At 37.4% G+C, this 26,175-nt stretch overlaps 1 protein-coding gene across 3 annotated transcripts in view; it reads right to left on the reverse strand.

Moving 5' to 3' along the window:
- Positions 1-26,175, reverse strand: part of Dnc (phosphodiesterase dunce) — a 299,778-nt gene that overhangs the window by 229,885 nt on the left and 43,718 nt on the right. Inside the window, exons 2-3 of one of the 3 annotated variants that reach the window (XM_071775392.1) lie at positions 18,318-22,011; positions 10,505-10,729 (exon numbers count right to left, since the gene is read on the reverse strand). The exons of 1 other annotated variant lie outside the window; for it this stretch is intronic. In XM_071775392.1, the coding sequence (XP_071631493.1) occupies positions 10,505-10,587 (83 nt within the window). In that variant the 5' untranslated portion in view covers positions 10,588-10,729; positions 18,318-22,011. Of the gene's footprint in view, positions 1-10,504; positions 10,730-18,317; positions 22,012-26,175 lie in introns of those variants that run through there. One more of the 3 variants, XM_071775380.1, reaches the window with a different exon arrangement.

Raw genomic sequence — 26,175 nt, forward strand, 5'->3', positions numbered from 1 at the left:
TCACTCTGTCTATAAAATATTTTCTATTGTTTCTTTTTATATTTGCGACTTTATTCTATAAATTTGAGGCAAATGATTTATTTCCTAATTAGCAGTCTGGCGTATAAGACATCAAAATGCTGATAAATGATGTACAATGTGGCAAGCTACACTTTTCGTAAAATTTTATCCTTTGTGCATATTTTGTACATATACGTAATAAATTGATACGAGTAATTATACACATCCAAGAAATAATTTATTACATTAATTAGCTTAATTTATTTTAGCCCATCTATTTTAGCAGGCAATTAATCTATGAAATATTATCTATGTTATATTATATGCTATGCTTAGCTTGATATAAAGCGAAAAATATACGACGTTTTCATATTAAAACCTTTGACTTTAAAATTAATTTTCTATACACAAAATACAATCGCGATAAAACCAAGAAATGTAAAATGTAATTATTTCTTACTGTTCTTACAATTAGCAACAATCAATTTAGAGGATTAACTGTCTTATACCATCAAAAATCATTAAGATATTGTATAGAGAAAAAATACCTAACGTATAATCATCTACTAACACAGGCGAACGTTTGCCTTTGTAACTGACATTATTAAATGCAAATATGTAACTGCTGCAAAATGTTTTAATTAAAGTCAAAGTAAAACTTACGGCTGAATCTGTGTGTTTAAAACTCAGTTTGTTAGAATTATTGTAAGTCATCGGTACTTCCTGCGGCAAGGCGAGCTTAATTCGAAAGTATATTCTCCTGATATTCCACGCAGCTCAGTGAAGTTTCAACGAACGCTTAACGCAGTTTATGAAGTTCCTCTGGCGTCGAGCGTGCTGAGCAGCGATTAGTCGCGAAAACTTTTCTTTAGATTGAAAAAGCACGGTCCCCAAAGTTCCAAATCAATTGGAACTTTTCGTTATTCGGGCAAAATTACATTGGTCGATTGGCTGCCTGGGGAGCTCTTATCGAGTAAAAAAATCCACGAGGGAGCTTCTACAAGTGAACAGAGAAACTCCGTTTCCTTCCATCTGCGATCTGCGGTTTCGATCACGTGTCAAATTTTAGTTTTCCAATGTGGCTCTAACGTGGAGTAAACTCGGCACACCGACGTTATTGATTTTGTGAGGGGCATGGAGGAGGTCAGAAAGAGTGAGATGGAAACAGAGAGAGAATGTGTATGTATGTACGTATTAGAGAAAATCGAGGGTAGGTGAGGTCAACCCCTCATTCAAGTTTTTGCCTGATGGATGAAGCCTGAAAGGTATATGTTATCTTTTCCGGATTTATATTCAGGGTTGTCCTTGAACACTGCCCTGAGCCATTCTTGTAACGGGTAAAAATCGATATATACTTTATGTTAAAAAGGATAATATATCGTTCAAAGCTCACATTTATTCAATGGAGATAAGTAATTTCTAATGTTAGGCAAAGATCGCTATTGGTTTAATATCCTGATTTTTTTTATATGTCGTCGTGTGGCGTAATTTTTGTATTGTTATATGTTAAAATATAGATTTGCTCTAAGCTACTTATCACACGAATAAGAGTATGTATGACGTATTAGTTTATTCTTCTAAAAACCACTTCTATTACATCATACATTTCATAGCTTCGATCAAATATATAATTAGAAGACTAATTGGTTAATATTTTGTAACAGTACGTTATTAAAAAAATTTATTAAAATTGTTGGGATTAAATTATTAAAACTGTTCCTAACAAAAATTCTTTAACGGAAAACCTTGAGAGTCATCTAAAAATCTTGACTGTGTAAAAATTTAGAACACGAAAAGTCCAGTTTTCTTCTAATAATTAATTTATCGTTGGAAAAACAAGTTAAATTGGGGTATTATAAAACTTAAATAATTTCCCCTCCCTAATTTACTTATAAATCATTTCAAACGTTTTTATCTTCGTAACTTTTGCTCTGACGACCTTTCCATAAACTTTATTAAATATAAAAATTATTGCACATCAAATTGAGGTGATAAAATACACATTGTTAACCCGACTAATATGAAATTTTTATGCAGAATTTAACGCTCACTTTTTGTCAATTTCTTTTATATGCTTTATATATTGTAGTTTGACATTTAAGATATTTCTGCGCAAAATTTTGTATACTAGGTATTAAATGTTGCAACGTATTTCTATAACGGTTTCTTACTGCGATGCATGAATCAAGATATCCGACGTTGACGCATATAGGAGCACTGTAAAAATAGCTTATTTGAATATCGTATTGCTTTTATACATGCTTTGATGTATCTCAAAGTTTAACATCAAAATGCTCACGTTCCGTGTATCTTTTACGTTTCTATCATAAGCCGCATCGCATTTACACTGTTTTTATTGCTATCTTGTATAATAAAAGTATACAATAATACTATTATTTATCAAAAACAAAATTTTACATCTTGATTGAAATTTATTTTTGTGCCCGCCGCACATATACACACGCATCGAAAAAAATGATCTCTTATTTTATTGAATAAGATTTATTAAATAATAAAAGCAAAATATTTTATTAGCAAAATTATTTTTATATTAAAATTTTATTTTATTAATATCTCGCCTTTGTCATAAAATACCTTTTGTTCTCCTGTTTTACATAGTATCATATAACATGAAAATTATGACGAAACGTAAAATTCATTTTATCCAAGACGTTAATAAAGTAAAGCGATCTTGACCGGTATATCGATGGCAAAGATAGCCAATGGATATACAGACATGTTCGTATTGAGAACCGTGATTTATGAGGAATATCGAAAGCTGTAATCGCACGCTATGACAAATCTCATGAATGATTTGCGGCAATCTGCCGACAGAATCTGCCCGCGTTGGAATCTGTCCAAAATTGATGGTGCGTTTTCGTCGAAAATGTAATGCGTGCGTTCGCGCAACGTACAACGAGTGCTAGGCGTATCCCGTATATCAACCAGCTGGACATGATTTAATGGTTACGAAGATAATGTATGTGTGCGACGACGCAAGACAGAATAATTGGCCAGGTAAACGGGATTAGAAATCCTACTAAATCCTTTAGCACGTTTAATGAATATATTTTTGACACAATCTCCAAACAGATGAAAATAATCGCGGAAGTAGGACCGCTATTTCACAATCGCTCAGTGTTGAGCTGCGTAGAATAAAATTTTCTACGCAGCTACGGAATAATCTAAATCGCACAGTTGTATATTTTATAATTGCAAATATAAATTTATCGCAATTGCAACTACATCTTATTGCAATGATAGGTTACTGTGTCTTAGAAAACATTATGACAAATGAATTAACCTACGTTTTGATGGACAGATAAAATTCGCTGCGCACACACAATCAGATATTTCGAGGATATCATTAAATCTTTAGTCAGACGATCATAAACCGTATGGCGAACGAAAATAACTCTAATAAAGATCTGTCAAAACGTATTACCGACCAAAAAAATGCAACAGAAGCAAAACGTCGCTCTGTCGCTGAGTCAAAGATTTTTATAATTGAAACCACATTGGAAGGAGAAAGATCTTCGACAAAAGGAACTATTTCTTTTCAAAAAGAAGCATTAAAGGAGAATAATGGAATATTAAAAGAGACGACCGCGTCAGAATCCTTTTCTGAGAGAGTCGACGACACCGAGAAACGTGATAAATCAGTTCGAGAACGTAAAAAAGAGACTGTTACGAAAATAACCATTGCCGATGAACTTAATGAGACGCAGTCGCTTCCAATAAAACTCCCGTTCGATGGATCAAAACGTGAGATTAAAAATCCGAGAAAAATTGGCGATATGGCGACGGCCGACAAACATCGATGTCAACGTCCTCTCCGCGACATAATCGGCAAACGAGAGCAGCGTAGAGAAGAATTGGGCAAAATGGAGGGAGAGCTGCGACAACGCCTGGATATGCTTGAGTGTTCGATACCGGCGGTGATGGTATGGAATATCTGGAGGATGTCGCAAGGCGCTCCCGTCTGCACGATAAAACGTATCCTAGAGAAACAATTTAAAGACACGAGGGAACTCTCTTGTCGCAGCACACCGAGCTGCCATTACGATTGCAGGATACGAGAAGTCGAGGCCGAGAGGAAACTAGCGTTGAAAAAGGTGGAGGAGGCTCGAACTCTTTGGTCGGAGAAACTCGCGACGTTGGAAGAAAGAAAAAGAAAACTCGACGAAGCCAGGAGAATTCAGGAGGAGCAAAAAGACGCGATAGAACGGTTAAATGAGGAAACCAAAGTGCTGCGGGAGGCGATGGAAAAGAAAGCGATGGAAATGGACGAATTGTGCCAGTGTGGTGACGCGCAATGTAAGCAGAGACACCTCAGTAAGGTCTCCAGCGTGATGTCCATCGAGTCTGGGGACATTCAGTGCCTGGAGAAGCTACAACGATTAGCGGAGGAGGAGGTGATTACGAAGCGGGAGATCGCCGAGTTGGAACGCCGTGAGGAAGCTTACATGAGGACACTTCAGCAAACAGACGAGTTATGGTCGAAGATGGAGGGCGACATGATCAGCACGACGAGCGGGTTGAAAGAACAATTGGACATGAAAACCGCGGCCAATCAACAACTGGCGAATCGCGTGTGCGAACTGGAAGACGCGCTCGAGAAATGCCAGGCAAGGCTGGCCGCGTGCAGGGCGGAACTGGAGAAGTTTCTGAGTATCGAGAAAGTCGAAGCTACGATAGGTCGCGACGACGACGTTGCGAAAGTGGTAGATAAGGAAGTCGCGGTAAGGGCTAAAGTCGTGCATCGAGCAGTCGGCAGGGCAGACGACGTAGCCACGGTGAAGGACGTCCAAGTTATGGCGAGGGTCGAAGTTGCGGACAAGGAGATACTGGCGAAGATCGAGGTCGCGGACGCGGAAGCGCTAGCGAGAGTGGAAGTTGAGGACGGGGAAGCATTGGCGAGGATCGTCTTGACCGACGCCGACGCAGAAGCTGCTTTTGTTGGAAACGATAAGTTCATCTCGGTTAGACCGGACTTGGTTGATCTCGCGGTCGATCGTCCGGTAGATCTCGTGCGCATCGAGGATGCGGAAAGCGTAGTTCGACCAGAAGATCTCGCTTACGAGCAACAGAGATTTAAAGAAGTTCGCGAATACTTGTCCAAATTGGACTCCTTAGAAGACTTGTATAAAGACGATGGTGAACCGTGCTCGCCTGATTTCGTATGCAACGATGTGGTGTCGTCGCCTACCGGTATGACGGACGAGGAACTGATTGCATTGGGCGTGGAATATACCGCACCGACGAAGGAACATGATGAAACTGTAAGTGACGAGGAACGAAAGAAGCAATTTCAAAATGAATTAGCAATAAAAGCGCACGACGTCGTTGATAATACTGAGAAAAAAGAAGAAAAAGAGGATGAAATTCCTGGCGTCGAAACCGAGAGAAAAGTTGTCGAGAAAATAGAAAAACGGGTCGCTGAAATAGTCGATGTGCCCGTTATAGAAACTATAACGCCATCACGGACAATCGAAGAAGAAGCTGTGGATGATAGGCCGATAACAATGCCGAAAGACCGAGCGCCGGAAGTAAACAAAATCGAGGCCGATCGGGGCATCGTGATACAACGGGATACGATCCTATCGTGGATCGATGCGATCGATACAATTCGCACGACAGCAGCGGTACACAATTCGCATTATAATTAAAATTGAAAAAATATTGCAATTATATAAATATAAAGAAACTGCATTAATATTTTAGCTAATATTATAACATGATATTATCTAAAAATGTAATATTATGAGCAACATAAGGGCAGAGAATATTTCTTTTCTTTTTAATATTAATATATTTCTGTTCCGCATCATTTTCAGAGACATCCTGACTGTCATGAAGTAAAAAAGGATGCTGATATCTTGGTTGAACAAGTTAGCACGTATGTCGGGGTAAGAGATTAACATAATATTGCGATTCATTGTTCATAAGCAATAATCATAGCAATAATACAAATAGCATTTTTGAATTCTCACCAATTAATAATAATTAATGATTAAGAAAATTTGTAAGAGTGCTTTTAATTTAACTAATCGTAATATCTTTAGATTGAAATGTTATTATAGTTTTAATTATATTCTATTAGGTGAAACCTAAGGAAGTGAAAGAGAACAACGCAACAACAATTACAGAAGGTAAGCAGGAAAAGGTGATTGAGAAGAACGAAATAAAATAATGAAGCAAAATAAAAATAAACACCTAACAAATGAAACTAAGTTACAAGACAAATTAATAATTTTGAATTAATAATTTTAAAGAAATGGAACCTGTGACAAAAATTGAATCTGTACCATTTCCTGACTCTGAGGAAACATCGGAAGAAGTGAAAGCTCCAATAGAAGCAATAGCTGAATCAGAATTACTGCCTACTCTTACAAAAGAGGAAGTACCAATTGGCATAGAACCCCCTACGGCGATTTCAATCGAAGATTCTTTTCAGTCCCCTACAATTCACGAGAAAGAAGATTTGAAGGACGACACGGTCCCGTTAGCTGTATCCGAACCATATGAATCAGATATCGAAAATATAAGAGCTGAAGAAACACGAATCAAAGATATCGCACAAAATACAAAAGAAATTGAAATATCTAAAAATGAAACTGCAGAGAGAAACGCAACAGTCGAAGATCTGACAAATAATAAATTAGCAGTAAATTTAGTGGAAAATGATAAAACGGTAAATTCTACAGATAAAAAAGAAACGTTGGTTGTTCCAAAAATAGAAGAGGAAGAAGTTATACCTAATCACATAGAAAGAAACGAAAAAAATGAAAAAGACATACCAACAGAAATAAAAAAGGAAGAAATAATAGTAGAAAACGAAAGAATAAGTAAAGCATTACCAGTGACAGTAATAGAGGAAAACAAATTTGTAAAAGAGGTCGTAGAAAAGTCGGAGGAAATTCCACAATTTAATGAAACTGAAATAACAGACATAAAAGAAACGATACCACATAAGGAAATCATAAGAACTAATGAAATTGTAATTCCGCCGGTTCCAGAAATGGAAGAGGTAGAGCAAGAGAAAATAATACTAGCAACGAATGAGACAAAGGTAAAGGAAATTATACCAGAAGCAGTTTCACCAACCGTGGATATAAGCGAGGTAGAAAAATTCGAACCCAACAAATTTCCTACCGTCGATGTTGAAAAAGTACCGATTGCAAATGCAGTAGAAAAAGAAATTAGAATTGAAGAACCTACACCTATTTTGGATGTAGAAAAAGTAGAAAAAGAATCATTACGTGTGGACACAGTAATGGAAGAAAAAATCGAAATTGAAGAACCTGCACTAATAAAAGAAGATAAAGCTGCAGAACTGCCACTAATAACGAGTACAGCAAAAAAAGAACAAATCGAAGTCACGGAAGTGTCACCAATCGAGGATATAGAAAAAAAAGAAGATATTGAAGCCGCAGTGTTGCCATCAATTTTGGATATAGAAAAAGAAAAAAAAATTGAAGCCGTAGAATTGCCACTGATAACGGATATAGTAAAAAAAGAAAAAAATGAAGTCACGGAAATCGAGGACATAGAAAAAGAAGAAGATATTGAAGCCGTAACGTTGCCACCGATCACGGATCTAGCAAAAGAAGAAAAAATTGAAGCTGCGAGATTGCCACCGATAGAAGACATAATAAAAAAAGAAAAAATTGAAGCAGAAGAATTATTATCAGTTGCGGATGTAGTAGAAGAAAAGATTGAAATAATTCAGCCACCGACACCACCAATACCAACACCACCAACAATAAAAAGAGAAGTGGAAAAGAAGATCGAACCAGCAGAAGAATCTGTGCTCAAAGTAGAAATGAAAAAGAACAAAGACGAAGAAATAAAAGACGAAGTTACACTCCCGGAACAAGTTACATCATTTATTGAGTTACCCGAAAAGAAGAAAGAAGAAGAAATGCCTGTAGAAAGAAAGAAAATACTGACGGAAGTCCCGCCGTCCAAGAGACCAACCGTCGAGAACAAAAAAGAAGTACCAGTAGAAGAGAAAAAGCCAGAAGTGGTCCAGATAGAATTAAAAATTCCAATTGCTGAGATTAAGTCGACCGAAATAGAAATACCAGCGATATCACTCGATCCACAATTAGTGGCACAACCGTATCTAATTATAGCGAAGTTCAAAGAGAAAGAACTATTACAGATTATACCAGCAAAGCAACCCTGTGCGGGATGTTATTTGGTTAGTAAACGTTATCCACTTTAATTGCCGTTCTTATTAACAGTTATTAATAATTAATTGACAGTTTCTCGACAAATATTGTAATTTTAATATTTTTTTTTTACGGACGGTATAATATGGCTTTCTGTATATTATATGTACGAAATCTCCTAAACCTAAATTATTCGTAGTTTCCTATCTCGTTCTGGTATATACTAATTAATAACGACTGACCGTTCTGAAATGTATGACTGTTTCACTTGCAGCAACCACTGATCGAGACCGCGAGGCCGTTCGACATTCCGCAAATTGATGTTCTTCAAACCAAAATCGTACAAACCGAAATCATACAAGCCGAAGTCGTACAAACTGAACTGATCCAAACTCAGGTCGTTCAAAACGAGGTCATGCAAACCGAACTCGTACAAACTGAGGCCGTCGAAACCGAAGTTGTACAAATAACCACGCAGACAGTTTCGACCGCTGAACCGCCGCCCCGTACGTCGCCGATACGAATTATTAGTGAATATTTAAAACCAGTCGAGCTAAAAGCATCGAGGACTGAAATCGCCGGCGACCGTCCTGAAATAACCGGCCGAAAAATGCTCTGGCGCAAACGCTTAAAGGACCAATCGACCGTCACGACCGCCAGCACCGGATCACAGACGGATAAAACAAGCCACGTTAGCCACGACCGAGTTGTAAGAGATGAAAGAGAACGCGCGAGAGTGCCCACGGATGAACTTTTACGATCTATAAAGATCGCCGCCGGGCTAGTGCGACCGGACACAGAACGCGAGATTAGGACGATTAATTATGGTGGGAGGTCGGAGGAAATGAAGAGGGTGGCTTGTAACTGTTGCTTGTGCGGTAGAACTCCGACTCCCCCATCGACAGGACCTAGATTAGAAATTCAACCGCAGATTGATGTGAAAACTGCAACGCCTCCGGCGGTGACTGCGTTCAAGCGTATGTTTATTCGCCCTAAAATCGATCACCCGATACCGCATGATAGATTGTGTCCCGATTGCATGGCGAAAATCCAGAGCAGGATGCCGCGCGAGAGGCATCACGTAGAGAAAATTATCAAGAAGATTTCTCGCGATCAGGAGAGCTGCGGTTGTGCGTCATTAACCGGTAAATCGTGTCGCGCGGTACCCCGGAAAAGAGCGATCGAGAAACGGGATCAGGCTTGTTTGGCTAAAATACCTAAGCGAAAGACTAATCCCGAACAAAAAAGGAAGAATGATATGCAATCGATTTTAGAGGACTCAGAAAAACTGACCGTGGACCCATTGTCCCCCAGTTGCATTTGCTTCGAATTAGAAAAGACTAGCGTAGGACCAATTAAAAAAGGAAATTGTTATTGTGCGGATTAAGCATCATTATTCTATTCAATCAGTCGTATAATAATATCTATGTACTTGTTTGTTCAATTAAACACTTTAAATTGATATTGTGGCGTTTATTGCTAATGATTTCATTCATTTAATAATATGATATTAAAATAATAAACTATTAAAAATATTCGCAATTAGAATGAGCAAGAAAATATTATAAAACATTATGACACTGACAAGATGATAAGGGTAAAAATTTTGAAAAAGTGACGAGCAGCGGAATCATGAATAAAATGTGAAAAATGCTTCGTAGAATTTAATCAGAGTGAGAATAGCGAATTCCCATATTAGATTTCTGGTTGAGACAACGCCAATAAAAAAACGGGAGGATAAAAAAGATGAGAGAAGAGATCATATATCGTACGTAAAATTTTCGATAATACGATCTTTACAATGATATATGGTATACGCGAGCAATTCCATTATATGAACAAACGCTTTTCCTATACTGTTAATTCATTCGTTGCAACGCGTAGCGCAACGATAAAATCAAATATAGAATTCATATTCAAATGTTTTTGGCACGTGTACCGTGTGCATACATATAATACATATTAAATATATCGTTTTGATTCAAAGTAGATAGTCAATTTGAATAAATTGAATAAATTTTAATCTATATTTTAAATTCAAAAAGTACTTTCGTGCAATTCAACTATCGTACAATAAACAAATAAACATGGTTTTATATGCGGAATCGAAATTCTTTTCGGTTGCCATACGCGTCTCTCAATGAGCAATTTCAATCGCGATGACAGAACGGCGCAGAGTGGGGATATCTAAAGGACATCTCAAAAATTTAGTATGCCTTTCAGACATCTGCGCGACGTCTCCTATAAACATATTCTTGCCGTCTGCAAGTATTGATCGGCGCTCCATTTGCGCCGCTCATCTCAATGGGTAAAATCGAGACACTCACCGAACGTTGGCCAAAGTGTGCCTGCGGGATCGCAGATTGTGGTATCCACGTAGCTCGCCGATGCTGCCCTGCTCGGCCTGCATCCTAGCCTGAGCCGTCGCGGCGGCAGTAGCGATCACGTGGTGTTGGTGCCCTCCGGGGGCTCCCGCCGTTGTGACGCTCCTACGGGAACGCCAACCCGACCTGCTGCCGCTCGGCGTTGGCGATTTTTTAGGTTGATACTGTCTGAAAATGGCGTTGGAAACGTACGTTGGCATACCAACGTGTTCACCGTGTCGAACGGCGGAGGCAGACCGCGTGTATATATACCGCGTCTCTAATTAAGAATATCTTAAATTATCGCGTCTGTGCAGAATTGACCGAATCCCTAACAGATTTATTGTTCCCTCGCAAAAGCACTTTGAGCGACTTAACACGTGATGACAATCTGTTGCTGCGTTAAAAGGATCTCGCCTTTATATTGCCCTCTATTTTTTACTTATACTCTCCTCTCTAATACCCTTTTCTTTTTGGTCTCTTTCTTTTTTTTCGCCTTGCTTCTCTGTTCACCCAAAAACTTCGACGTACTGAAGGATTCTCTTCGTCATAAAACTGCGAGAGAAATATCAACTCTTGGCCAAAGATCTATCATTCAAATATAATGAGACAGAAATGTGACATCTCATCTAAAAAAAGAGATATATTACTGTAATATATGCTAGAATATACTATTTAAAGATTTTGTCTTATATGAATATGTTCATGAACTACGTCGTAATATCTAAATTCATTATACCTGTATTACAGAATTATAATACAGTGACGGTAACGACCGACCTTTCCGGCGCGCTCTCTCTTTCTCTTTCTCTCTCCCTCCTCTCCCTCTCTCACTCTCTCTAAACGATTTCTGAATTAATTACAACGACTAACTAGCTCGGGTCATCGTATCAAGCTGTGTAGCTAAAAGCCTGGATCAATATCGCGCGTTATATAAATCCATGATTACAATTTATTCATTATCTATCCCATTTATCACACAAAACAATAGAACGAAATAGGTTTCTCAGAACGTCAACGCTTTTAATCTGATCTCGATGATGGAACTCAGACATGATTGTCAAGCGTATTATAATACTTAGCGTAACGTGACGTTTGTCATAACCACATCGCAAGATTTCTACTTCTCCGGCTCCGGTAACCGGATGTGCTAGGGAAATGGGCCACGACAGGGATAGCTAACACTTCTGAACCCGAGAGACTGCATACGTGTTGCCGCGAGGATCTTTCGTTGCTCATTTTTCTTTTTATCCTTTTCTTTCTTATTTGCTCTTGTCGCTGTACGGTAACATAATGCGAAAATGGTTACGACGAAAGCGAGAAAGACGGTTTTGCATCAGAGCTGTCGAGCAGCGCATAGCAAAAGGTTTCTAGAGACGTGTGAGAAAACGCGATTACAATCGATTCGCACAAATGGATAAGTGCAATGCACTTATCCATTCCAATCATGATCCGTTAAAAAAAAACGCGAAAGATAATCCGGCAAAAAATAATTCGACAAAAATAACACATAAACCTAATAAAAAATTAATGAGCTTGAGTTGAAATATTATTTAGAAACAACGAGTGGCTTGTAAATACTGGTGTATCGTCTAATAACATTTGATTGCAAAATAGATATAAGCTACATAATCCATCAGTTCGCGAGACTTACTATAAATTAAGCAATCATACAAAAAATAGATTTGACAAAATTTCGGCGCGTATAATTTTATATTTACAATCAAAATTGCTTATAAAAAGAGATTAAATAAATAAACTCAACGTAAAAAGAAGTATAATAATATAGAAACCCGCTTATACGTAAATACGTAAAGAAACGCATTTGTTACATCGCATTTCTAAGCTCTCGTTACCGATTAACAAATAATAAACACGAAGGACACGTTGCAGAGATGGACGCATCGCGCTTGTCGACAATGCATAGATGTTATTGGGAATCATAATCGTAAATCAATACAGATTATTCTGCGTATTAATCAAATCGATCCCATTCGCTGCAGGGCTTTCCGAGCATTAGTATTCATACATTACTTCCGCAGTTCTCGTTTATGTACGTTTTGACGCGTAAGGGCTTACGTTCTACGTCAACAGATCCTGAATTATCGTTGGTGAACCAGCTCTATGGAGCATCCCGGTTACGTCAATACCGATGGTATATACCGTATACGGTGCTTTTCGCCAGTGAGATACAACTTAGCATTTTGATACGACTGCGACTGCATTCGTCAAAATGACACGTGCGAACATGTGTCCGCGAATTATGTCCGCGCCGACATAATCCGCGAATCCACAATCTGTTACAAATCACCATCACCAATCACCATCACCGTTAGATGCCATTAGATTTATCATCGATCGACCGCGATTTTAACAGGACATAGAACATCAACAGGTTGCTTTGTGACACGGAATAAGTCGGCATTTCGATATCGCGGCGAACGGTCAATGCATATTGAAGCACGTGCACGAATTTCTGATCAATCGGACTGACTATATAACGTAACGTGAGCCAATCTCGCGAACGGAGATAGAGAGGGGAGAAGAGAGAGAGGGAGAGAGAGAGAGGGACGAAATCCCTGGTCGTCCTAATATAATACCAGAACCCCGTGCCGACTGCATCGTAACATTACAATCATTACATAGCCAGATCTTTGCACATATGCACATATCTATCGGCACAATGCGGCTCGTATATACGCGCCTATAGACTGCTAATACGCGGAACTGAATTCTCGAATAACATCGAAGGAAATAGTCACTTTGTACTCCCGCTCCTCTTCGCCATATCGCCATATAGTCGCATCGCTAAAATTCCGCCTCGAACTTCGAATCACATACGTGCAGTCGACGTAACGGAGGTGCATAGCGCACTCACAGCTTCATTTCCATAGGACGTTCTAATTATACGAAATTCGCCTTGAAATTAGCTTACCGGACGATCTATTTCGCGACGGACAGGATACGATCATTATGGCGTTGTAATTCAGATCGCGCTCACTCTCTGGCAACGTATCCCGTTCTACATTCTCAAGTCAAAGATAGAAAGTATCGCGAATTTAACGAAGTATAAAAGCTCTCGAGCGAAACTTAAAATAGCTCAGGTATTACTTGGTATTCGCGAATCAATAAGACGTGTCTATAAATTATAGGTAATCCTGGAACGTTTGCTTTATACATGCAATTTTGCAAAAAATCAGGACAATCGATATCAAACGGTGCTCGTAGATACTCAAGTTTCACATGTGAAAACGATTAAACCGATTGTATTAAACCGATCAATATGCACAAAAAAACTCACACCGATCCCGTTTTGCGGTGAACAATAAGAGATTAAGTTTTGTTTTTAAAATAACGATAATCCAAGTATCTCAATATCATAAAATAACAGCATTAACTGAAATATTTTTAACTATAAATTAGGAACAATCATTTAAAAGAATAATACATATATGCTAACCTAAATTTATCTGTTGTTAAATTCAAAATAAAAATCCGCTTAATTTAAACACATATATGGAGTGTTGAAAGAAGAGAGAAATAATCGATTAACAGCTTGGGCGATTTTCAAATAGTTTCTGCCTCATTACATCCTTAATTAAAATCTTATAAGTATTCCCTACATTAATTACGTCAGCCGTTTTAGCTTTCTCGAGACAAGTTAATTATTGGTTCGATCATGTTCTACCCTCTAAGTAACCCGAGAAAGCTTGCCTACAGCTATGCCTCAAGTTCGTATTTCCGTCCCAGCCACTTCCACATTTTCGCAATAATATAACATGTTAATTATCTTATAATTTTCTACAGACCGCATATCTATAAATAGCACTTTCGTATTATTAATACATCTCTCGCGCCACAGTTATGAACGAAATGTTTCTTCAACTGTTCACACATGTGTCGCTGGCAGGCATGTGCGTGCGTATCGATCATTTCACGTTTAAATTAGCTAATACGCTTGATAACGCGTCTGCACTTAGACGCTTAATAGTAATGGCCATTAGCGTAAAACCGATGGCCGCACATCATTAGAGTTAGACCGCTGAATTGAGAGGAAAACCACAATCAACGCTAAACAAACAATATTGGATTGACCATTTTCTGGATGATTGTATACGTATATTAGATCTACGTATTAGTTCTTTCAGTCCGAAAGTATAAGAGCAGTCTTTAATCTTTAGCTCACATGACACCATAGACATTTATAACGTAACTCTTAAACTTGAAAAATAATAAATTTTTCTTACATAATAAATATTTTTACTTCAATAATAAAATAAAAGATTTGATAACAGATTATGTAACTGTTACGAATAATTTAATGCTTACTTGAAATTAAACCCTTGAAAGTTTACTTATTAAACGTATTTATTAGGCACATAATAATTTTTCTTAATAAATTTTAGACATCAAGCTAACAGACGTGACATACATGATTAACATATTAACATAGTACTTTCTTTCCTCGCTAAACGTCATACGTTTCGCATTTATTAAACACATATTTAACTAGCGGCAATTCTCTCGCGCAGCCATGTTTTATGTAATTATCGGAGCGAATATCCACAAGTTCTAGATCTATATAACGGTAGGCTTTAAAGCGTATCCGATACGTGTTCCTGTTAACCCACAGCCTGCATCTCCCTAATTCCATTTGGTCGGCAATGTCCACTCGGGGAAATTTCGGGCACGCTCTCGATGTTTCCTGCGGCTCATTGGATAGTCATGACGCACATATCACCCCAGTGATATTGACCACTTTTCACGCAAGGAGCATATACTCTCACGATATTCCTTCTTACTATTCGTTATTCCTCATTCGAATTTTTCATGTTTCCCGAATAGAAGAAATAAAAATCTAATTTTTATTAAAATAGCATTCAAAATTAACCTCTTGAAAATCTTATTAACTTATACATACTTAAAGCAATTGTCTCGGTATCCAAATTTGCCCCTGTTATTTGCAAAGTGACTTTTTTCATTTCTACTTTGTGATGTCGAAAAATATATACATCTGATACGTATATCTGATAACAATACATCACTCCGAACTAATGGTTCTGGAGGAAGGTTTTGAATAAAACATATACAAACAAACGTAACAATACTGTTATAATATAATATCTGTATAATAAAACGCATATATGTATATATATATATATATATATATATATTCTCATAACATAGCAAAAAGAAATGGCTCTAGTATTTTTTCTTTTTCTTTTTTGCGTCAGATATCTCTTTCCCTTGTTAACGTATCTGATGGTATTAAATCACGACTAGAAACCGGGTGAACTACACGTGCAACGCTTATTTTAATGCGCCATATTCAAACAACGTCCAAAGGTTTGCGGTACAGCTCACAATATCCAAAGAGCGAATCGACGGGCCATAATGAAACCCAGTATGTCAAACGTGCTTATCCAAGTGCTTTGCTCTTCATACTCGTCATATTGAATCCTACATTAACGCAATATATTAATTTGCACATTTATCAATTATCATTAGCTCTTAATATAGATCACTTCGATAAATAAGAGAGAGTTGTAAATGCGTATTCGAATTAAAGTGTTCCTCTTACGGTTCGTATGTTCCCTTCTAATTTATTGCTAAATCTTCTCTAAATGCAAGAATACAGTATTTTCTCTTATCTTTATTCGTTAAATATATTTTGTTTAAAAAAAGAAAATTAAGAAGCTGTATCTCATGATATTTTTCGCGAATTCCTCCACGTTGGTGAAACATTGGAGAATGGAGTTTAATCTAATTTGAAATGTCACCATCGTTCCAATTCTCACAGCTCTTATTGTTAGAATTTAAAAGTAGCACGCTCTGATTTCTTTTATATTTTTTTGAACACAAGCGATTTATTTGAACACATTCGATCCATATATGTATGTCATAAATGTATTTGTATACGCGCAATTATAAGGGTTAAAAAATAAATTTATTGTTAAAAAGCCCTTAGAAAGAAAAGCTCGAGAAGAACTGAGGGCAGAGATGAAAAAGAAATAGTCCGAAAAGTGAATCTAGATCTCGATGCAGTAGTCCACGGGCAATTATGTCAAGAACGCAGAGCAACCAATGTGAATTACTTGTAACATTTAATCCGATATAAGACATGAATAGCGGGCAGATTAGATCTCCCCATTCTTGAGATTGCCTTCCGTCGTGTGGCCAATCGAAGGTCTTTCCGTGCCATTCTCTACGAGCACAATAACCACGCGAGTCCCATTGAGCCGAGTGCATCAATCGGTATATGAAGGCGCGCTCCATATTTCAGTATTAGCAAAAAAAAACCGATAATCAAAAATCTTTAATACAATATTCGGTATACATTTTCCTAATTTTGTCTAAGAAAAAAAAGATCTAAGTGAAAGAAACTGATATATAACAAATTAGCACTATTCTAAAAAAATTATCTTTTGTTACTTTATAGAAAATTGTTCCAAAACTTGGGATAGATTCATCTCAGTTATTTATATTTGCTACCAGTTATTTGTATTTGTCTGCCGGCACTTTTGCGTCACACAATTGCTTGCGTGACATATTAATAACTTTCCTCTTTCCTCGAGACGAACGATCTCGAAGGCTGAAACTAAATGTAACTTTCGCAACTGTAATGCACAGTTAAATTGGGTGAACAACAAAGTCAGGCGAGTAAACGCAATTCGACGTTGACGTCGATATGTGACAAACGTAAGTTTGATTGTATATGTGTACATATGACGCTACAACATAACGCGTAACATTGAGAAATGTGTCAGTCCAAGACAATGAAACTGTAAAGCAAACATGTATGGATCAGGCAAGAAAGTTTGTCCATCAAATCTCGCAGCAACAGACGTCTGAATCTATAGACATACGTTTCAAAGTGTAATTGTATAATGTAAAGAATGAACAGTTCCACATACAGATAATGTATAGCTTAACGCTATTGTAAATGGATAAAAATAGAATTTTCCGTTGGTATTGCCTGGCTTATAAATGCGGAAACAAAATCCACGGTGCGGGATTATGTATTTCTCCACACTGGAGAAATACATTACGTCGAGTGCGTAAAATGCTTTATTATTAATACGTAACGTATAACGATAATAATGCATGAATTACACGCATATATACACGCGAGCTGCCGTCAGTTAATTGCGATCATAGAGAGAAGGGTCATTAATTAATCGTGAAATTTAACGCATTCTATCGATATACCTATAGCAGAATATTTAATTAAATCGGCAATTAGCTACTTAAAGCGTTGTTTACACTACACGACACGATACGTTCGCATTAATGATATATATAACAATTAGTGATGCGGAGCACTCTTAAAACTCAATGTCTGCCAGGCTAATAGTAATAATTTAATAATTGTGTGCACCGTATGGATAATAATCGAACGCATTTAATAGAGATAACAAATGAGTAACAATTGAATGCGATTGTTTTAACTGACAACTATCCATAACGAGCTCCATACGACAGAACTATCTAATCATGTTTGAGTGCTACTAGATTATTACTCAACTGTAATCTTCGCTGAATGCGTCTGTTAAGTTTGATTGATACTAGTAGGGCTCTGTTAAATAAATTCAAATGCTACGATCTTAATGCGACGTAATAGTCGATCCCGTGATATATCGTATGTAAAACGTGCGACGTTAAACATTTCTAATAGCGCAAGAATTTAAGAATCAAGACGAAACAATAATAAACTCAATTTCGAAACGGTTAGCGCAAACTAGATCGAGAAGCCCGCGAAACTAGATTAATGACTGACCGTTCTCGTACGTGACGACCCTCCTCATCGTCCTCCTCCTCGATGTCGTGCAGCCGCGGGCTAAGCCGATGCTGAGTACTACCCTCTCTGCCGTAATCTTCCTCCTCGCTTATTCTTAGCTCGCACTCCTCCTTCTCCTCGTCGTCGAGATCGTCGTCGAGGTCTTCGTCGAGATCACCAAGCGGCGCACGTTCCTTAAACTGAGCCACACAGATACGTTTCGGTAGTTGATAATGATATTGTCTTTCCTGCTGCAGAACTTTCTGTTGCTGATGCTCGTGCTGCTGCTGTTGGGGCTGCTGATACTGCTGATGCTTCAGCAAAGAACTCTTCTTGGCCTCGGGGGTGGCCCCCGAGACATTAACACCACCCCCACCCCCGCCGCCGCCGGCGCACGGCAGGCAGCAAGACCACGCGCCCCCCACCTCGGCACCCTAGCGCACTCAATGTCAAAACATCCAGGGGGGCCAGCTGCAGCCAGAGTGTTCCGTTCCAAGTCCCAGCAGAGGCAGCGTCCGCGATGCTGATCGACGTGCTCGCTGAGGATTAGCGGTCCCCAGATTCGAGCGAGTGAGTTGTCGCTTGAGTGTCGAGTGTCGCGATCTATATCGACGATACTCGAGGCTATTTTCTTTGTTAACCCTTCAAATCGCTTTTCGAAACGATGAAATACGGTTTCGACATGAGCGCAGACGTGAGTGCCCTTCGCTCCGATAAGGACCGACGGGATATCGCCGCCTCCCGGCGTCTTCTAGCACAACTTTGTCGCCTGAAGTGCTCTGGAAGTCTTAACATTCATATAAATGAGCGACGAGCGGTCGTATCGCGGAATTCAAACTGTTGATTTCATTTTCCCAAGAAATTCAACCGCTCCTTTGCCTCGTGCTTACACTCCTTGACGTAACGTCTCGCGAGTTGCATGATTTTTTTATTTCTTCAAGGCTTCGTCTGGCGTACTGTGCAAATTTCACACATTTCTTTTTTCTCTCAAGTCACTCTTGTAAGCTATGTAAATTTCCTACGGCAATAATTTAAATAATTTAAATACGCTGAAAAGATTGTCCCTTTGCAAGGCTTTCGTTTTTTATTATAAATAGATTAGCGATGTATCTCATCTCAGTGAGTAGAAATTACCTTTGCCGGCTTTACTTATATGACTGAGATATGTTTCGTAAGACTGCAATGTTTGAATAACTGACTTCCAAAACTCTAAATATACTTATTTCTTTTTTCTAGATTATCTCTGTGAAAAATAACAGAAATAAGGAAGCGTGTGTTTCTTTCTCGCTATCATTGTATAATCTTTCGATAGAATTTCAACATTAAAAATGTATTCAACATTAGCTTTTTCTTCTTTTATTTCATGCAATGAAACGTTTTAATTCGTCGGAAAATTGTCTCTCACATCTGAATATGCTCACACGACGAACATCAAACAATGGATCAACTGAATATCGAGCAGCCAGTGAAATTTCCATCGTGACACATTTAGCATGGTACCACATTAAATTAGTGATTCGTATTCAAGCCACGCTCGCCATCATTCTTAGGTCGTCTTGATACATAGAATTGCCTCTTAAATACCACGATAAATTCCCCGTCACACTTTGTTATCTCGGAAAATTCAGGAGACGAAGCCTCAAAAATCGTCCATCATTACTTTCAAAATCCCAACACCTTCTTTTTAAAACACTCGATTTCTTATTCTTTATACGATATCTACGCATTATTAACAAATTGATTACGGGCAAACCGTGTCTTCGAATATTGAAGTATCGCAACCTTTCGCTTTTGAACGAACACTGAGTTTCCTAAATCATGTCCTTATTCTCGACATTTATCCTTTCGCAGAGTCCATTATTATACAACATCGTCTCGTAGCAGTAACATATACAAATAAAATGATTAGCGGAGCAAGTTATCCTTTGTCTCAAGGCTTCCTTTGATCGTCTTTCTCCCTGTCCTCTTGCCCACATAATTACATCGGCCCCTGAAGCTTTTCCATCTGTCCTTAAATAAAAGCAAAATCCTCAACATCGCCCAAAGTGAGATAACCACCGGCAATTTCCTTATTCCAGGAAATATTTAATGGAAAATACCTCTTTTCAAATCTTTGCGTTTACTACGCAAATCCAAAAACATCATCATTCTCTTGACATTTTCGATTTACGCTCCTGTGACCTGTCCTCGAATCCTGTCAGTATTATCGCGTCTTACAAAGATTCCGTTTATTAGCCACGAGAACTCTGTTATCTCCTTTAGTCGACACTTGCGCTGAGTCGCCCGGAACAGTAAAACATTGTTAAGGCGCTCTACGAGCTATTTTCCCAGCGTAAGAAGTTCAAAGTGAACTTGCCATTCTCCGACTTGCACTCGAGTCTCCGCGTCCATCTTGTTTCCCCGTTCTCGCCACATTCGCGCACTTCCATCCGACTATTCACGACCCGAAGTAACCAGCTATTATAAGGTAAAGTGAACATGTGGAATCTCACCGTCGTCGTTTGCCGTCGACAAACTCGCTCGTCGCTCTTAATTTATTTCATGCTCGTCAGGACACTCGGGGAGGAGGGGGGGGGGGATACACGGTTTAGGAAACTTTAAGACAACAAACCGCGACTAAGCTAGATATATCTATGCATCCCTTTGCGCCTTCTTGTTTGCAGTACAGTTCACCGTCGATGGTGCTTTCCATTTGCTCGGGATGCCTCATCGTCGAGCCGTTTGTTTTCAAGAATTACAGAATCTACATATTATTACTTGTTGAATCTATTGTGCTATTATCGATTGCTGCAGTGATTGTTGTAGTATAAAACTATGTTATCCACGATTCCGCATACCAACGCTTCACTTTTTCATATTTTTATTTCAGCTTCTTGCTTTTCTCGTCACAGTTTTCTCGTATATATCAAATAGATGTTATCATGTTGTAGAAAATAGCGCTGAGATGGTAAGTCGAGGTCAGTTAGAACAAACTTTAATCAATTCTTATTTTCGTACAATAAACATTTGATTATAAAATTAACTATAACAGTTTATTTAAGATATGTCACATCGACCCCGAATTCCTCGCTACTACATTTCGCTTCCAGTTAAACGGTGAATTTCAATCACCCTTGTTAAACCACTCTTATCCACAATGACGGTGACCGATATTACGCGAAATTAACATTGCGAAAGATCGTAGCAGTTTCAGTCTATAATCAGAGGATACGCGCAATTTTTTACGACACGCAACCGTCGGTTCGAACGCACTTCTACGCACGGATTTCCCATCTTGGCACGATGCTCGAGTTATAAGTCTAAATTATGCGAAAGAATCGCTCGCGAACGAATTCTATTATTGTCGTTTCTTGCGTTTAGTCGTGCATTACGATCGGCCGACATGAAGGAGCTTTCAATTTGACCTCTCGTTCAAATAACTCATTACTCAACCCTCGATTACACGCACTCACTCGTGGATTTACACTGACACTGAAATACCGTTCCGTTTTTTAAAAAATATCAGTTTACTCTATAAATGGAGTTCATATGCATGCGTTTGACGTATCGCGTAATTTCCAGTAATGATGAATGAGGCTCTTGATGACGATGACGATACAGAATCCAGACCAGAACACGAAATTGATTGTCGATCGTTGAGAAGGTTGCGCTCGGGTAAGTCTCGTAGAATTATTAGAGATATTGGACCGACGTTCTGTAAAATTTCGTGTATGATTCACGACGTGCTCGGAGAAAAAGCTTTTGTTTTATAATAGCAGTAACAGATATTTCAATATTAACCGAGGAGAGAGATACATGCAAAAGCAAGAAGTTATACGTTTTGTAATAATATCGACGTACGCACAATGCCACATATTGATAATGATCGTGTTGAGATGTTAATTTTTCCGTTTACTGTTACGTATACGTGTATCATTTAAATAAAGTGATTAAATATTGGAACGTTACAATCTTACTTTGCGTTTCTTCATTGCGCTAGTCTATCTTAAGATAACCCGCCGCGCGCAATCAGAGGAGCAAATCGTTATAATTAAGAGGCTGTATCGCGCGCGTGCATTTAATCTCAATAATGGTACTTTAGCGAGGGTTTTCTTCGGCGCAGGAAGCGCTAGGTCGTAAATTAAATGCAAAGGTTAAGGCTGCAAGACTCCGAAGGCTATGCAAAACGAAAAGACAAGCACGCAACGCACAACCCGATCGCGTTTCTCGGATAGAGGCGAATCTACGGTTCGATACGAGGCACGGCGAGTAACACGTTCGATTTCGCTAATAAATCAATGAACGACAAGCGCGTATTTATGACGACGTTATTTTTAATCGCTGGTCATACGGTATTTATGTTCTATAATAACGGTTGCGACACGATAAGGAGATTCACGAGATTATTTCGACGCAGCCAATGGCGGCTTCGTGCAATTTTTGTTTCAACACGTTCACTATGTGCGACATAAAATCTAATATCTTTCGTAATCTCTCATTTATTCCTCTTATTGCACATATGTGCTTTCGTTAGCGATTAATTTATTGAGTTTGGACTTTCGACATGAAACAAGCATTAAAAAAGCGTCAAAGAATAATATCATTCTGTGATTTATACTAAACTTTATCTCAGACGCATAAGCTAAATAGACGAGATCGATCACTACAGACAATGCATTTTAATGTCGTTGCACATTTTCCCTCTGCTATAAATCCTCTATAGGTTACACTTTAGCGTAATGGGTTTTGTAGAACGATTGTAGAAGGATTAGTATCGAACAGGAGAGGTTCAAATGGAATACGTTGCATACATGGTGGACACGACGAATGAAGGACATTAGTAATTTAAGGGTCAATAATTATAACCACGCGGAATATCCCAGAAACTGTAACTGCCAACTACTGGCAACATAATTCGATGCTTAATCAGTGAATCGAACATAGTCACATATTGATATTGCAAGATGTAAACAAAAGTTTGTAGGTACCTTATAATAAATTAATGTCATCCATTTCGCGTTGTTAAGGCGAAAATATTATCACTGAGACATTCGATAAAGTCTTTCATTAAACATCGACTACTATTGAATTGCAGAAAAATTCTATGCTAATAATGAATATGTATTAGATAAGTCCGTAATGTAATTTCAAAACAAACAAAAAACGAGAAAGAAAATTGAAAAATTTACGAGAGAAATTTTTCTTTCGTAACAACCAATAACGTCGATGATGAAAATTTAACCGTAAAATCCTGGGGATAAAAGCGTCTTCAGAGATTGTAAATTACACTTCTCTCTTGAGATTATTCGCTACACCATGCAGCTACATCGAGCTGCGGTAATATGGAAATAGCTGACGCCGACTAAACTGGTAGACTACTCGTCTGAAGTACAAAATAATTAATAATCAGTGGTGCAAACGAAAGTTGCAAAACAATCGCAATTTCAACGAGTGACCGGAATCGTTAATTGGCTTCGCGCTTTATTATATTAATTTAATCTAAACCACGAGCCTGCGAAACATTCCTTGCACTCGATTAAATTAAAGTAAATTATAAAGTCCTCACTTTTTACTTATCCTAATTGCATTCAAATGATTAATATATGTATATTGCCATTAATATAAATAAAACGATCACAGAAATATGTAATCACAAAGAGTGATAGAAATAATTCGTCTTTCTTTACTTCTCTTTCTGCCATTATAATTTTCCCTAATATCACAGTTCATTAAGAAAAGCGCGTTCGAAATTCGAGACAGTTTCCTACCGGCATTTCTGAGCAAGAAAAAAAATAAACGAGTTTGGACGGCTACTGTAATCAAGCACAGCGGGATCACCGTTCGCGCCGAGGGATTTTAATTTTCCTGCAATCTACCAGAATTTTTGCCAAACCATTAAGTAAGTCACAAAATTGCTTGGAAACCAGACAAACTTAAAACTGGAAATTAAAATTGCTGGAATGTTACAAATTCGTTACGTTTCATGAATAATGTTACAAAATTTGTTGTCTTTCACGAAAGATACACTGATAAATATTTTTCCGTATATCGACACATAATATTCGTTGCAATAGATATTTTGAAAACATATTTAATCGCATTATATGCAATATGTGTGTTACATCTACAACAAACATGATTACGTTTTACTGATATAAATATAAATTACGATGGAATACGGAATTTTATCAAATTAAAATAAAATATTATATTTACTAATTACTAAGTAATTATTGTAAGTAAGTATAATTCGTAATATAAGTAAGTATAAAATGTAATTCAAGAGCCTCCGTTAATAACAGCTTTAGAAAAACTACAAACTGCATGGTTTTTTGAATCTATATTATTATACTACATAGCAGGTATATAAATATATATATAGTATTCTCTCAATTTATATATATATATATTTTTTTTTCAATTCAATGAGAATCAAATCCTCAAACAAAACGACATGAAAAATCGTAACAAAAAAAGAAATAAATAACACGAACAAACATACAAGTTCAGCATTTCTGACTATCGATCTAATATTTTTATATTTATATATGTATAGATATATATAAATAATGCAAAATGATTCAATAAAATACTAATATTGCGTGAAACGCGATATTAAATATTTTTACTAAACCTTTCGAAGAAGGAATTATAAAAATGTTACGTTTCATCAAAAAACGACAATAAGGTAATATTACGGTAATCTTACGGTACTGATGAAAAGAATAAAACAATACACAAATAAATATCTTCTCCTACACGTTGTTTTCTCATTTCTATAGCCTTAAATGCATTACGAGTGCATCTATTGTTGTCGATTATGGAACGTGCCAATGCGCATGCACGGAACGTTGCGACGATTATGCCCAAGTTCACCTATGAAGATCATCGATCGCCAGCATTGGCATCTTGAATATGTGTAATCGCTTTGTTAATGCTTCGCGCGATGCAAGATCACGGATTGTATTGTATGTTGAATTTGCTCTCTTTTTTTTCTTATCTTTTGTTATGTAAAGTTATGTAAAAAAAATACATATAGTCGATGCTATAATTTTGTTAAATTGTACTTTCAAGTTAAAAAAACTTCCAAAAAAATTAAAAAAGCTTGATTGAATAAAAAATTTTTTAAATATATATTGATAAAATCAAAGGTAATCTAAAATTTAAATTTTCACCGAAGGATGAGACACAGAAATACAATATCATTTAACATATACGAAACAACAAGATTCCAAAATATATAATTCAAGACGACTAATTACGCGAACCATGATTTAGAGAGGTGAACAAAGAGAGTTTTTCAATAACGGGTAAATGATCGCAAATGACACTTAATTAGGGCAAACTATATGCATGGTGTGATAGGTTATCAACGTTTATGAATAGATTCAGGTAAATCAATATACGGATTATTAATAGTATGCGCGCGGATTGTACAGTAACAAAAGTCTCGATATTGAGAATATTTTTAAAATCGACCTTTCAAACTTAATCGGATTAATTTTTCAAATAAATATTCATATATTTTTTTTATTTGATGTTACATCATCCGAACGTTTCAATTATCTAGCTTTTACGAACATAATTTTCTCTAATTCACGATCAAACGTTATTCAAATTTAATAAAAAAATGAAAAAAATATATTTAAAAAAATCACGATACATGATAAAATATGTCCAGGTATATGCGGACTGATATTATTTCTTAAATACGAAAAAAATGGTTTTATTATCACACACACTAATCGTTAAATTGGCCAAATAATCACATGATTACTCGAAACTGTGAATTGAGTAATTTCTTGTTAACCTTATTATTCCAAAAATAATCGCGGCGACGCAGCACTCGGATGAAACCATGTGGCATTGCGTGACGTTT

The sequence above is a fragment of the Temnothorax longispinosus genome, chromosome 4, assembly GCF_030848805.1.
Source record: "Temnothorax longispinosus isolate EJ_2023e chromosome 4, Tlon_JGU_v1, whole genome shotgun sequence".
NCBI lineage: Eukaryota > Metazoa > Arthropoda > Insecta > Hymenoptera > Formicidae > Temnothorax > Temnothorax longispinosus.